The sequence below is a fragment of the Aythya ferina genome, assembly GCF_964211825.1.
Source record: "Aythya ferina genome assembly, chromosome: 3".
In the NCBI taxonomy this organism is placed as follows: Eukaryota; Metazoa; Chordata; class Aves; order Anseriformes; family Anatidae; genus Aythya; species Aythya ferina.
In genome coordinates this window covers 81,992,864-82,007,511 of record NC_140298.1, presented here as the reverse complement: position 1 = coordinate 82,007,511, position 14,648 = coordinate 81,992,864, and the positions used below count along the sequence as shown (strand labels likewise).

The 14,648-nt window shown below is 38.6% G+C and overlaps 1 protein-coding gene across 6 annotated transcripts in view; it reads right to left on the bottom strand.

The window, feature by feature from the left end:
- The window catches only part of LOC311433584 (uncharacterized protein), a 65,401-nt gene that overhangs the window by 6,082 nt on the left and 44,671 nt on the right, over window positions 1-14,648 (bottom strand). For all 6 annotated transcript variants that reach the window (XR_014690834.1, XR_014690837.1, XM_084512848.1 and 3 more), the window contains one exon: window positions 6,673-6,759. Coding sequence is in view for 1 of the 6 variants with exons in the window: in XM_084512848.1 (XP_084368974.1) it covers window positions 6,754-6,759 (6 nt within the window). In the remaining 5 variants the exon portion in view is untranslated. The remainder of the gene's footprint in view (window positions 1-6,672; window positions 6,760-14,648) is intronic.

Here is a 14,648-nt window from a genome sequence, read left to right as displayed (position 1 = left end):
GCAGTACTGCCACTGCTTTCAGTTTCTAACTTAGAACGATTCATAGTCAAATTAAAAAATGTGTCTCTTTTTTCCTGTGCAACACCATCTTTCAACTCAAATGGTTCCTTCACGTGTTCTTCTTCACCCATGAACATATGTAGGGAGTGCAATCCTGTTCTTTCTCTCATTATTCTAGGCCATACAAACCAGTCCTTCCTAGTCTTTACAAGACAGGATTCTCATCCCATAGCCATTCCAATCATCCTCTCTGCATCTGTTTTGATTCCAGCTCAGCTTGCTAGAGAAATTGTACTAGATGCCAGAGGTAAAATCCCCTCTGATGCATCAGACTCATCTATGTGCCTAAGTTAGAAACATCATATCTGATAAATTTTAGGATTATGTGTCTTTATCAGTACTAGTTCTATCTGTGTTCCCTGGTTATCCTATGACTGACTCTACAGCATACACTACATCCTGTTTTCCAAGTGAACTCTGAGTTTTCAGTGGAAAAAGTGTAACTTCTGCACCTTGACAATTCAAATAGGACAGGGATCTAAATCACCTACAAACACAAAACCTGTGCAGTTGCTTTCATTCCCTCTGTCTTGACAATGTTTATCTCTTCCCGGAGAAAAAGAATGACCTAAATAGAAATACAATGCATTGTATGTTTGCATGACCTCACCCTCATCTTGTCTCTTTGGAAAGTACCCTACACTTGACATGCATTCCAAGTACATTCTACTTTGTAGATGTTTTTTATTCCTTATTCCCAGAGTTTATTTTAAGCTACTAGTCCCTAAACAAGGATCACGACTTTCACTTTTATTCACAAGCTTGGCAGTATAATTGAAAGTGGGGTCATGGCCCCAGAAGTGGGTCTTGACAGGCAGATGTTCTGAGATTCAAAACCCCTTCTGACCTCTTTTAACACTGTTAAAGTCTCTAGCAGTGTGAAGCTCATCATGAGAAGATGAAGCTCCACTTACCACCATTTAAGCAATTCTGATGAACCCTGCAACACTCAGCCTGAGTAGGAGTGATGTTGATTGGTCTCAAGATATAACTCTTGTGTGGTTACCCAACGTACAGTTAACAATACAATTTTCTCTGTGTCAATACAGGGTGTTTTCAAGCAAGTGCAAGTAATTTAGTAAAGCTCCTAGTAATATGCAGCACTTTACAAAGACTGTGAAGTTTAATCTAGGGTTCTGTACTTAAGCTGTGAAATTATTCTGACAATAATGGAAGTCTTTCCAGGCTTCAGTAGGGATCATATGCATCGTTCCTCTCAGATAGATTACATTCAGTTATTCCAGTGAAGTTAAATTGTTTGGTTTAGTTACAGAACTGTTCATGCCTAGACAGTGATCAGGAAAGAATTCAAGGGCAAACATAGCCATTTTCCACAGAAAGGGCACAGAAGTATAATAGACACAGACTAAGCCCTAGTGTCATGATAATTCTTATTTACAACCATATTTTAGTACATTCATAAAATGAGGAAGTGTCTTATCCTGTTAGGGTGGGTGTGAAACAGTGATGAATTGTGTGTCACAGAGCTCTGGTCCTGCAGTTGTCTGTATAGTCACCCTTCTCGTGTGTGTGTCTAAGTCTCCTTCTCAGAGCAACAAAGTCATGAGATCATCTTTGTCTCATTTCAGAATGAGTTTGGGAGGCAAAGGGACATATATACAGATCCTGGAGTTAAGAAGCTTCCTGGAGTCCATCACTTCAGACAATGAGGCTATGTCTATGCTAGTAAATAAAACAGTGCCCAGGAGCAGTCCCAAGCAATGGAATGCAATTGTCTATACAGTTCCCCTGTCAGAGTGCTCCCAGACATGCTTTTGGTCTGTGCCAGCCAGCACTCCCAAACAATTCCTGGACATGGTTTTGGGGGCTGAACATTCCCGGGATCATTCCCAGCAAAAATTTTGCATGCATGTTTTCTGCTCTGCATGCTAAAAGAGCTTGTTAGAATAGACATTGACTATTCCTGACAGTAAGCTGTTTTAAATTACTTATGTAGGGTGTGAAAAGTTCCATTACCTTTGGTAAAGCTATTTGTGATGTAATGTGTTATTGTGATTAAGGTTTTGGGATCCTCACCATAGGAGGACAATAAAGAGGCCTTCCGAAACACTCTGAGCAAGAAGCAATGCTACAAACAGCTTTTAATGAAACGGAAGGAGACAGAAGTATCGACTTTCCTCTTGTATGAGACCTGCTCATAATATCAGCCCTGAATTCACCTACCTTCCCCAGAGCATGAAGTGATTAATAAGAGGCAGCAGGGCAACAGAGCTAGAAGTGGTGCTTGCGGAAGGTTATACAACAGGAAGGGTATGCCAGCCAAACATAAACTCTATGGTGGACCCTAGTAAGAAAGTCTCCACCACACTGACTAAAGGAGTCTTCACTTTATATGTTACCCCTTCCCTTCATTCTGTCATTTCTTTCCTGAAGAAGAATAGTTAACACCCAATCTCATGTTAACACTACCTGCTTTTCCCTTTTGGTGGGAACTTTTTTTCTCCTTGTGAACTACTGCCAGCTTTTTTTCTTTTGATGCTGTATTCTACACTTTTGATTTAGGCCTGTGTATTCTCTCAGCAACCCTCCTGAATTTCAGATAGTTTTGCCACAGTTCCTTATATACCAAATTTGTCAAAGGAAATGAACAAGCGTCTGCCAAAGTAATACTAACCCTCTTTAAATGACTGTGCAAGTGTCCACATCCAGGAATTAACAAAAATAAACCATCCTCTGCTCTGAGACCATCAGTTCAAGATCTATGTCTCTGAGCCCAAGTGCTTTATTTTGGTACCTGAACCACAAGCTGGCTGGCAAGACTGAGCATCAGCAGCCAGGCAGTCTTGGTCTGTTCTATTTAGACAGCTCTAGACACCTGGCACATTTGTCAGCATATTTCCCAAGGTGCTCTGACATGTATGTTCAGCTGTAGGGTAGCTCTTGAACGTTCAGAAAGTCTTCCTTGGATCCAATTGCATTTGCACCAAAATGCACTAAAACCTGAATAAAAGTGTGTAGCATGTTTACCGCACTACTATTTAACATGCTAAGGAAGATAAGTCACCTCTGTATCTGTCTACTTACTATAAATGCTTATTATTAAGAAAAGCCTACAGGCTTCTAGCTTTTCATTTCAGATGAACCAAAAAATCCCTTCTCAGATGAAATATTTTCACTTTAACTTTTTTTTTCCCCTGAGATAAAACAAAAAATCTGGCAATGAATATTCATACCCACATGAGTACATAGGTCTTGTGCCCACAGCTATGTCTGTAGCCATATGGAGAGCTCAAACAGTGAGCCACAAAGGCAGCACAAACCTTCATGAAGGCCTAAATTGCTATGCAGTAGATATGATGATTGAGTCATACATGACAATTCCTCTCACCATTATGTCCAGCTGTTCAGTTTGCTGATCAGTTTGTCTTTTTCATTCTGTATCTCCAACCATCCTTGTTGCCCTTCCCTTAACTCCTTCTAGTTTTGTTACACCTTTTTTAGATGACAAGATGGGAATGGCATGCATCACGCAAAGTGTGGGCAATGCCATTCCCTGTTTTATTTGAACCTTCTTACATTCTTGCCTGCACTGCATTTCCATCTCCCTAGGATGCCATTCAGTGTTGCTCACTTCATCAGATAGCTGAAGACAGTGACCTGATGATAAATTTTTCTTCCTGTTTAGGCCTGGAATTTCATCTGTACAAACTTGGTGTTGCTCATTGAGGTAGTTAATTTGCTAATTTGCATTTACTTTAAGTTTTAATTAATTGAAAACACATCTTGAGTGCCAGAACAGTTTACTACACATTCAGGTATATTCTATCACCATATATCATGGTGATCTTTCTTCCGTCAAGGTCCCAGTATACCCAGTGCTGATATTTTCATGAAAAACTGTGTATTCCAGTTTTCTCATCTTCTTTATTCAACTCCTTGCAATTCTCTGGGAGCATGCATATCACTTTTTCAATTCTTAGCAGTCTAAATGGCAGTTTTTCATTTCCACGATATCATCTCCTCTGATCTCCTATTTGGATAGAGAATCCACATGCCACACCCACAACAGAACTGACTAGAACCTTGAGCTCTTCCATACCTGTCAGCTTCCTGTCATGCCCTTCAGTTTAAAAACTCATTAACAATCTTCTTAAGTGCTAGAAAACTTTGGTTTCTTTAATGTCTATACAAAGCCTGTATATCTCTGTATGTCTCCAGTATAAGAGAAGGATCCCCTCTTTCTGTGATCCTGAAACCCTGCTCATTTACCATCTTTTCTGCTGGACATTGGAAATCTGCCTTTTGGCTTCTCCCTCCAGCCCTGCTCAGACCACTGTAAACCTTGCAGAGGATGCAGCCATAGAAAGAAGTCTTATTCTGTTGTTAAGTTTCTTCCTATGCTTAGCCTTCCAAATCTTTGTCCTGGCCTTCTTACACTTTAAAGTATACATATTGACTAGGGCTCCAGGATGCTACTTCATAAATTACATTAGACAACTCAGATCTCTTAGGAGACTTTTCACCTTTGCAGTCCTCTTCTGCCTGTTCCCAACAAGTCACACCTGTGTCCCTCAGGCAGAGTGGGGTCTCAGCTCCGCCCATCCCTCAGTGTCTGCTCCCTAGTCCAGATCTTTGGGATCCAAAGCTTTACACGAGAGTCCAAAATGCTGAGGCAACACACACTCCCTCCCCCCCCCCAAAAAAAAAAAAAAAAAAAACACCAAAGAAACCTGCTTTGTCTGATGGGAGAAGTTTAGGAATGCTCTCCTTCTCCCCTATGCAGCCTGGATTCATTAAGTTTCCCCACTGCCCACAGAGCCCTCTGCATCACTAGCAACGAACAGATAGCCAAATGAGTCCCTTCCATTTCAAGAATGGCTCTGAGCCTGAAGTAAAGAAACCTTTGTTTCCTGGGGCACTGCAACTACACATCATCCAATCTCAACTGCATTAAAATGAAAAATCATGTCAGGGCACAAACCCTTGACCCATGCCAGATGCAAGAAATTGGACCCCATAGGTGCTGGAGCATAGGGAAACCCAAAATGGATTGCTTCCTTTTAATTGCTTACAGTTATAAATTTGAGAGTATAAACTCTGCAAGGCTAAACAATATCTTCTCCCATAACTTATTAAAGTTGAATGGCACACAGACTTGTTTTTTTGCCATTCTGTTTCACAGAGCTGTCTCAGAATGGTAAGTGAAAATACGCTTTAAGATGAAAAGCTTTTGGAAGGAGAACAGCACATTCTGAGCACATAACAAGTACTCTGAGGCAAGAAAGGCTTTCTCTTATTTTTAAAGTTAAGCTCATTAGGGATTGGGCTCATGCTTTGTAAATGATGTTGCAATGGCAACAAAGCTTGATCCTTAATCACTCTAGGTAGAACAGACTCACCTTTTCACATCTGCATATGCGTCCCCCAGACCAGATATTCTGTTCCTCTTACATTCAAACCCACAGACAAATCTGTGGATTGTCCATCCCCTCTCACTCAGACCAGGCAAGCACTGTCTGACTGTCTGGCTTTTGAAAACAGATTGCTTTTACTCTCCCTCTCTGAAAGTACAGTAGTCATCTGCTGGAATAGTGGAGCAGAAAAAAAGAGTCTCTAGAGCTGTTTGCAGCTGTGTCCTGTATATCATCTATGGCTGTGCCCATAATAATCTCTGCCTACCACTTTCCAATATTAGAGAATTCTGGTTCACAGAAAGCAAAACCACTCACAAAAAGTTCTGATCAGATTGGTTTTCTTTCTACTGGATTTCCTTCTTTCTCTGAAGCAAAATAAGAGTCCTTGTCCTTTTCTTCAAGACCATTTAAAACTGCGCCCTCCTAATTTGTTTGTCCCAACCCTGGAGGTGTTCACAGCCAGGTTAGATGAGTCCCTGATCCAGTGAGTGGTGTCCTTGCCCATGGCAGGGGGGTTGGAACTAGGTGATCCTTAAGGTCCTTTCCAACCCAAGCCATTCTATGATTCTATGCATCACAAATTACAGCTTCAGTCTTTTCACCCTTCAAGTCAATTACTCTCCATTTTCCAAACCACATCTGTTATTCCATAGTCCTCAGCTCACTCAGACTTTTCAAGTTTGCTATTTACATCAAACCCTAGGGAAGAGAGAGGAGATCATAATACTTTAAAAGTAAAACTACTTCTTAAACATGTGAAAAGTAGAATTAAATAATCCTTAGCTCCCTGGGGAGAAAGAGGGACAAGAATCCATCGTGCAAATCAGGCAGTCACTCTGTGGTTCCCCTAACTCATCCCTTCTTTGCTGCTTCTTCTCAAAGCTGCAGTTTTAAGAGTTTATGTGCTCCAACATGTCTGTTCAGATCTTAACATGCAGTGATACTCTATGTTCAAGGAGAAAGGATAATCCCAAGAAGAATGAAAGCTGGAGGCTTTTCTCCAGCAGTAGTATTTTCTGTTAATTATTTTGTTTTGTTTTGCTATTTCCATATAGAATGACAAAGGTAACACTGTTATGGCCTACATTATATTTGGACCTACTCATTATTAATGTCTTCCGTATTTTCCCACTGGACTGAACATAGGTTTTTTTCTTTTTAAATTTTTTCAACTTTCTCCCAGAGGAGAAAGTTTTCATTTTACACATACTCAATTACTTTTGGTGTTTAAACTTACAAACTGACTGAAGATCTCTAGATCCCATTGTTCAAGGTGTAACATTTCAAAGCTCCTCCTCTGCAGCACCATCACACCTTTTCAAGGCTGTGAAAACAAATGGCAACAAATATGGCATATATCTGGGGAAAAATACTGATGGTGAATTCAAAAAGGATGAGGCAATACTGTGATGTCATGAGAAAAAATAAGCTTTTCTTTAGACAGAAAAAAAAAAAAAAAAAAAAGAAAGAAAGATGACTTGGCTTGAAATGGTGGTCAAAATTCCTTTGCTGAAGCAACTTGCCTTTATCCACACTACTGTTAAGTACATATACAAGCACATAAAAATGTCACCAGGAGGATTAAAAAAAAAAAAAAAAAAAAAAAAACTTTATTTGGTAGTGACAAAGTGGAAGCATCATATTATGAGAAGGATTAAAATAGCTTGTAGCAGCCAGATAAAAGAAAATAATTCAATAACAACTCACAATCACAGAAATGATAAAAAGTAGAAGAGAAGCAGAAGGCAGCAAAAATGGGGCACATATTTTATCAGATGGGCCTACAGAGAAGCAGGCTGGCATGACAGTGAGTTAGGAGCTAGAGAACAAAACCTCAGTGATATGAACACTTTGCTTTGCTTTGCTGCAGTCACTAGTATTCTACCTAGGAAAAGACACTGTGTGCAAGTACCATGCCATTTTATGAGCACTTGACATAAGCCATTAATCATTTTTCTTCAGTAGAGGCAGCTTGCCAAGTATTGTTCTCTGTTTTGGGGGGAATTGAATAAGTATTGCACCTACCTAATAGAGAGTGAAAGCTGGCCCGAAGTTTCACTTTGAAGCCATTTTGCTGGAGCTTTCTTGTCATATTGCATTCATTTCTATAAGATTCAAAATCTTTATATCCTTAAACAGCTACATGGGGACACAGATATGTGGGGTGACTCCACCGGCCCATGCAGCTCAGCATCCTGCCCCCAACAGCCTCCATTTACCACTGCTCTGGGAAAAGATGGAAACCACCCAGACAACTGCATAAAGCTCTCATGAGGGGAAATGCCTTCCTGGTTCCTGCAGAGAACAGCGTGTGCCCCGAAGCATGAGATTTGATTACCTTACTCCAGAACATTAAACTTCTAATGCTCTTAGAAAGCCTACAAGCTATTAGGCATTTTCTTGAAATACAACTACCATGTCTAGCTTGATGGCCCCCTATAGAACAGGCCATGTGCCTGGTATTTCCTTCTACTAATCACCAATCATTAATATTATCACATGATACCTGCTCATAGCCAAATATCCGTTTGCCAAAGGCCAAGTGCCACCCAGTCTTAGATTCCACTAGAAAAGAAAAGGTCAGTCTTGGATTTGGGGCCAGTGAGACAACTTGCTTAGTGATAAAAAGGATCTATTTTACCATTTCTTGCAAGCAGCTGCACATACAAAACTCAGGGAACCCAAACCTTCCCTGTGGCAGGGACATCCTAAGAGGAAAAGTACACCTGCCAGCTGAGTGAAGTGGGTCAGCAGAATGACCATTAACATTTCACCCAGAGGCTTATTCTCAGTCTTGTGGTGCACCTGCTCTTTTGCTCCAGGGCTTGAATAGAAAAAAAAAAAAAAAAAAAAAAAAGCCCTGTGAACTAACAATGATATGGAGAATCTTGAGTCTGAGGTATTCTGAGTTATTTCACTGTTGGCTGAGCCTGTGATCCCTTGTCATAAAGCTGACAGGCAAACTGTTCCTACAGGCAGACACTGTAAAGTCATTTGATCTGCACCATAAGCATAGAACATTCCAAAGGCAAACTTTTCTCTAACCTATCTACTGCAGATCATTTAGGTGTGAAGGGTTCTTAACTTTTCCCAGAAGAGACAAGATGCTCTTCTTTCATCATTGATACCCAGAGATTTGCTGGAAGTAAGACCACTTATCTGGAGTCCCTGGGTATGCTGTGACCAGATCTGACCAGGTAACATCACAGACAAAATTCCTGCCATTCTAAATGAAAACAGGCTTTCATTCCCAGTGACTATAAAAGCTTTAGGTTCTGCAGTTGCTCTACAGTAGGATCTGTGGCTCTCAAAGCTATGCTCTGTAGTTACCCTTCAGGCATTTTTCTACCATATGCTAGCAGGCTTTGAAGGCGGTACATTCAGCTAGATTATACCAAATGTTTCTGGGTCAATTTACTCGACCCAGGCTCCTTTTTGCAAGCAGACTCCTTTCTCCCTCCATACAGGTCTTTAACAGAATCAATAGTTATGCAGAAGTAATGTAGCATTCTCCTCCTAAAGGTTTAATGGGAGATGCATACACAGATGGGTGTGTGACTAATATTATCAAAAGATATCGAAATAAAAATAACTACTTCCTTATTGAATAACTTTGTAGACGCCACAGAAGAGATGAGAGAAGACAAGCAATGGTTTCTGCTGTACTGTATAGTAACAATCTCCTCTCTTATTAGAGATACAGCTGCGTAGAGAATAGATTTAAAGCTTTGAACTTGCTCAAATAACCACGTTTTATTTTTCAAGTTGTGCTAGAAAGTACCAACATTAAAATATATTTAAAATAATAAATATATGAAAATATAGCTTAAAGTTAATATTTCACAATTTCAAAAAAAAAAAAAAAAAAAAAAAAGTAAAGAATTGAGGCAAAAATGACCAGTATTGCATATGTAAGAGGAAAAACTTGATCTTCTCCATCTCATAAAATGACTGGAATTAGGATTAGGTTAGATTTGCTGTTTTTCTTTGTGTCTGTGTCTGCTTGGTTCTTTATGTTATCAAATCGTAATTTGATGTGAATTCTATGCTGAATTAAAGCAAGAATAGCAACATTCATTCACTCTTAAGATGATGTTGCTTGTTTTTACAGGGTTCCTAACTGAAAACACTTTTCATCCATGACTTAGATAGTGGAGGATGTTACCTGAGCTACAAAATTGAGACCTGGATTTTTAACCATTTATACTCAATTTTAACCATTTATACATATTTTTTTTATCCATTTATACTCCAGGTTTAAGATAATTTGTTTTTATTATTGTTATTATTATTATTATTTTTATTATTATTTTTATACACAGTCAAATTAAATGGCTGCAGATCTCATGAATTTTCTAATAAATCCGCACTGTGAATTTTTCTCTGTAACAGGACTCTAGGCAACTTTTAATCTGCCTCCAGTTTTTGGAGAAATCATTCTGAACCCTCTAGACCTGTGCCAATTGCCATCAGGCTCAGGGCAGAATTATTTCTTTCAGAAAATATAGATCTATTCCTATGCTATGGTTCTTTGTATGAATTAAAGAAGTGCACTTTTTCTTTCTAACATATTTTTATTTCTGACAGATTATTTATGCACATTCATATTAAACTGGGGCAATCTACCAGAAGTGAACTTCTGCAGAAAGGATGTCTGACAAAAGCCAAATTAGAAAAGTGTCACGTATCTATGTAATGATCATTTTTCTGTGTAATTAGAGAAGACAGCATAGGATAAATAGGGAAATAATAGTAGTACTTTAATAGTAACATTCTACTAACATCCCATGACTTGAATTCCCTGCTTTACATATAAAGTGAGCCAACTGATTGTTAGAAGCGTTTTTACTGGGGATTAACATTCATGTAAAGAATGAGTGCTTCCTAAGCCTTGGCATATCTGTTTTTAATGATCAACTGGCATGCAATTAGCCAAGAATAATGAACCCTTAAGATCTACATTAAATGTGTATTGGAGACATGTTTCAAACTGTCACTGAAGTCTTTCTTAGCTAATGGCATCAACATTTTTATTCAGAAATATAGAAATAATCACAGGCTCTTATTTTTATTGCCTCTCACTGCAGAAAATCTGATTGGAGTAATTATGTCATCTAGATTAATGCCCTCTGTTTCTTAGAAGCTGAAAATGGGTTCCTCCCCACATTTGCATTCATTAAAACTCATAAGCATTGTCTCTGGTTAATGCCAGTATTCTAATGACTTCTTAAAGTTAACAGCTTTATGGTTTGAGAAGTAAAGCATTAGTTAAAATAACTGTGTTCTCATAAGTTTTCTTACCATAGCAGCTCACTGAAAATTTCACAGCTGATTCTGGTGGATAGGAAACAGTTGTGACTCTGAAGATGTCACCACTGCAGAAGAGGTTATTGTGGCTCTGCACTAGCAAAACTGAGCATAAATTTATATATGTGTGTATATATATATATATATATATATTATTTTTTTTTTCAAGACAAGCAACTGAAGAATGACTTGTCCATTTGAAATATGATCTCTTCTGCCAGTAGGTGTTGCCTCATTCAGGTAAGCTGCCAAGGGCTTCAGTCAGTTCTATTCTGCTGCTCACACTTCATCCGTGATGGTCACTCTAGCACTGACCTTCAGTTCCTGGATCTCAGGGACTATTTTCCCATGGTTGCAGTGCACTTACATTATAATGTTGCAAACTGATCCCTATGTTGGTTCACTCAAAAAAGTCCTGTGATTACAGTGCTTGGGGATGTTTGGCTGTTTACAAATGTCCACTGTCATAACTCTGCCTAGAAGTGATCATTTCCATTTCTACCAGTGTTGATATAAGATTAGGATTTATGTTTATCAATTTTCTGTTGAGTTTGGATAAATACTTGACAAGAAGAAAGTAAAATAATTATTTGAGTGAAATTAACTGTTTTTTTTAATCTTCCTGTATTTGTAAATGACACCTCATACCAACAGACTCTAAATCTCACAACAACAGCCACAAAACCAATCAGAAAATTATAACTGGGGAATTCTTTGGGCAAGAAATACAGTTCCAGAGGCATGTCAAGGAACAAATACTAATAGTTAATTGTTACTGTGTTAGTCTGTTCTAGCTAGTGGTTTGGGCTTTTTTTTTTTTTTTTTTTTTTTTTTTTTTTTAAACAAAACAAAACAAACAAACAAAAAAAAAAAGAGGCGGCAGCCTTCTGCTTCCTGAGAAATGATAAGACCTTGGATTTCTCAACAGGAAACTCTTATTTTTTAGAAGAATTATTATTTCAACTGTTCTTTTACGCACATTCTTCTGGAAAACCTAAAAAGGGAGGAGTTTCTCCCAACAAACTTGCAAGGATCTGCTCTTTACAAAAGATTCATTTTCTGCAGTTCAGCTGGACTTGTCCTTGTACCAAGACAGTGCTTCCTCATGATGAGAAAAGACAAATAAGGAAAAACAAGTCATCTTGTGCATCTTAACAATCCCTTTCAGAAATCTTAATTTAAATAGCAATTTTCCCTCCATTAACAGCAAATAGACAGCAACTTTGCAGTTGGAATGTGCATACCCTCATGTGAAATCATACTATTCACATTTGGCAGATGTAAAATTGAAGCACAGAAATTCAAGGTGAGTGCAGCTTATCACGATTCTGTGACTGAATAGTTTGTGCAAGATAACGCAGCAGGTCTGTGACAGAGATTTAATTCAGATTTCCTGAATTTTCATCTATCATCCTGACCATCCTCCTGCCTTTTCGCTCTCATCAGTAATATTACCGGAGTGATCCTTTCCAAACATCAAGCATGTATTTGGAAAGGAAGGGAAGGTAGCTGCTAAGGTTAAAAAGGAAGTCTATGTTTTAGAAAGAAAGCAAGCCCCATAAACTCCAGCTGGCACCTACAGTTGGAAAATGAGGTTTCATTTCTTTCAGGGTGCAATTAAAAATACTGCTTGTTGTGGTCATATGCAAAATATGCATAGAGGAGAATAGGCACAAGCTGGGGAAGAAAATAATCGACTAGCTAGCACCACTGAGTCTCAGATACCCTGAAGATTGCTTTCTCTAGAAAAAAGACCGCGGAATTGTGAGGACTTTTGCAATGCTACCAATTCTCTCCTCTTTCTGGGCATAAAAAGAGGCTTCCCCTTGCCTTTGTCTCCATCTCACGATCTGAGACAGAAGCCCTCCTCACATAAGTAGCACTGTGGTTGCTATCTTCAGAGATAGGATTTTCTGCATAAAAAAAAATCCATGCTAATTTCATAACACAACCTTGTTGTGGAGAGACATGCTGAGACTGGAAATCGTGCTTATAAAGTAGCTTTGAATTCCTGTGCATCTCTGGCATGCCATAACCCTACCCAGCCTGCTGCCTCCAGCAAAACAATGCATTTTTATAGAAAAGCCCCTTAGCCATGACTGCAGTTAGGGTCTGTTGTTTTGAAGTGACCTTAGACATAGGCCACATCCATTCACAGGGCAAGAAAAGAAAGTACTCTTTTTTATCTACTCCATACAGAAACAATGGATGAGGGAAGGCAAAACCATACAATTATCACTGACAAGTATACAGTGGAGAAGCAAGTCTGCTGTAAAACCGATATTTTCAGTAGTGGAATGAAACTGGGAGATAAGGCTTAGAAAAGTTGTCCTCTAAAACTTATCAGGAAGTGTGTGTGGTTTTTTTTTGTTTTGTTTTGTTTTGTTTTGTCGCACACAGAAACCTTGCCAGCCCAGTGAGAATCCAAGAGAACTTAGTGTCCCCATTTGGACTGAAAATGGCCATGATAAACAACTGGAGGGTGCTGATAGCATATTGCATTACATGCATTCTCCACAATATCCTTGCATTGCTCATTTTAAAAGAAGAAAAACATTTCCTGCCTGGATACATAACAGAGGAGGGCAAACGTTCTGGAATGACCTGAGACAAAGGCAGGGTTTTGTTTTGTTTTGTTTTAATGAGACTCAGAGAAAAATAATGGTTCAGGATACCAGCAAATAGCCCAGTTGGGCTTTTGCCCTCAATCTCAGAAGGAAGAAAAACAACCTTTCCAGACTCCTGATATTTTTCCCTATATCTATCCTACATCTTATCCAGGATGGCCTGCTAGTCCTTGGAGAATGGTATTGCTCATGCTAGAATTTGGTATCAAAAGGTCTTCAAGTCTTAAGATTGCTTCTTTATGTTGGGTGATGTGGTTGCCTTTTCTCAAGATGTTTCTCCATGGCATAGCTGTAGTTTAGTAGCAATTGTAATCACTGATAGTCAGGCACAGAGCTGACCTCTTCACCAGCACTAAAAAAGTAAAAATACGCCCTACACTCAGATTTTTTTTTTCTAATACTTCTAAAGTATTTTACATAAGAAACTATTTGGTATTTGAAAATGCAGTATTTATTCAAATAAACTGTTTTAAAATATCTTGAATAACATGTTAAGTCATTAAAATCAGAACCAGAAAAAGCCAAGATTTGAAAAATCTATTTGCTGGATTTCCCTGTCGAAAGCGAGGCCTGGTTTTGAATTTTCATTAGTGTGTCATTATTTTTGCTCAGCTGGCTTGCAAAGAACTCTTAACACCACTGTCAAATGCAATAGGATCCAGGGACAATGTTTTGATTGCATTCAAAAATAATTTCTTGTGTAATAGCAGAATATATACACAGGCATCCAACTCCTGACTCCAAGACTAACCTTTCATAGCATATAATATCACCAGTCACAAGAAGTTTCCACTTTCCTCAGCTGTTAGCTCTGAAGAGAAGTAAAAGCAAGAGACACATGTTGGATGATTCTGCTTTCACATCACTTAGAGTCAGGACTAATTCCAGAAAGGTCAGCTGAACTATACCAGCATAATCTTAGCATAAGTGAGAACACAAGCAATATGTAATACCATTGTAATTGTTGGCAGTAAGAGTTCTGCCCTCTTGTGTGATTGTTCTTGTAATTATGACCGTCTGCCTAGTGTCTTTTTTGCTGAATTTCATAATTATGTTAGCCCCTGTTTATTTCTTTTTGTCTGGTGACACCCATTCTCTGACATTTTTTTGTTGTATTCTCCTGATAAGGTTAGGAAATCTTAGTAGATCATGAAATTTGAACAATGTCGTAACACTGAATGAAGATTAGCATTTTGTCTTTCTTTAGGCCAGAATTGCAGACTTTGCTGTAATTCTCTGGATGATTTTATTTTAAAAGTCTTCACAAACAAATTTGAAC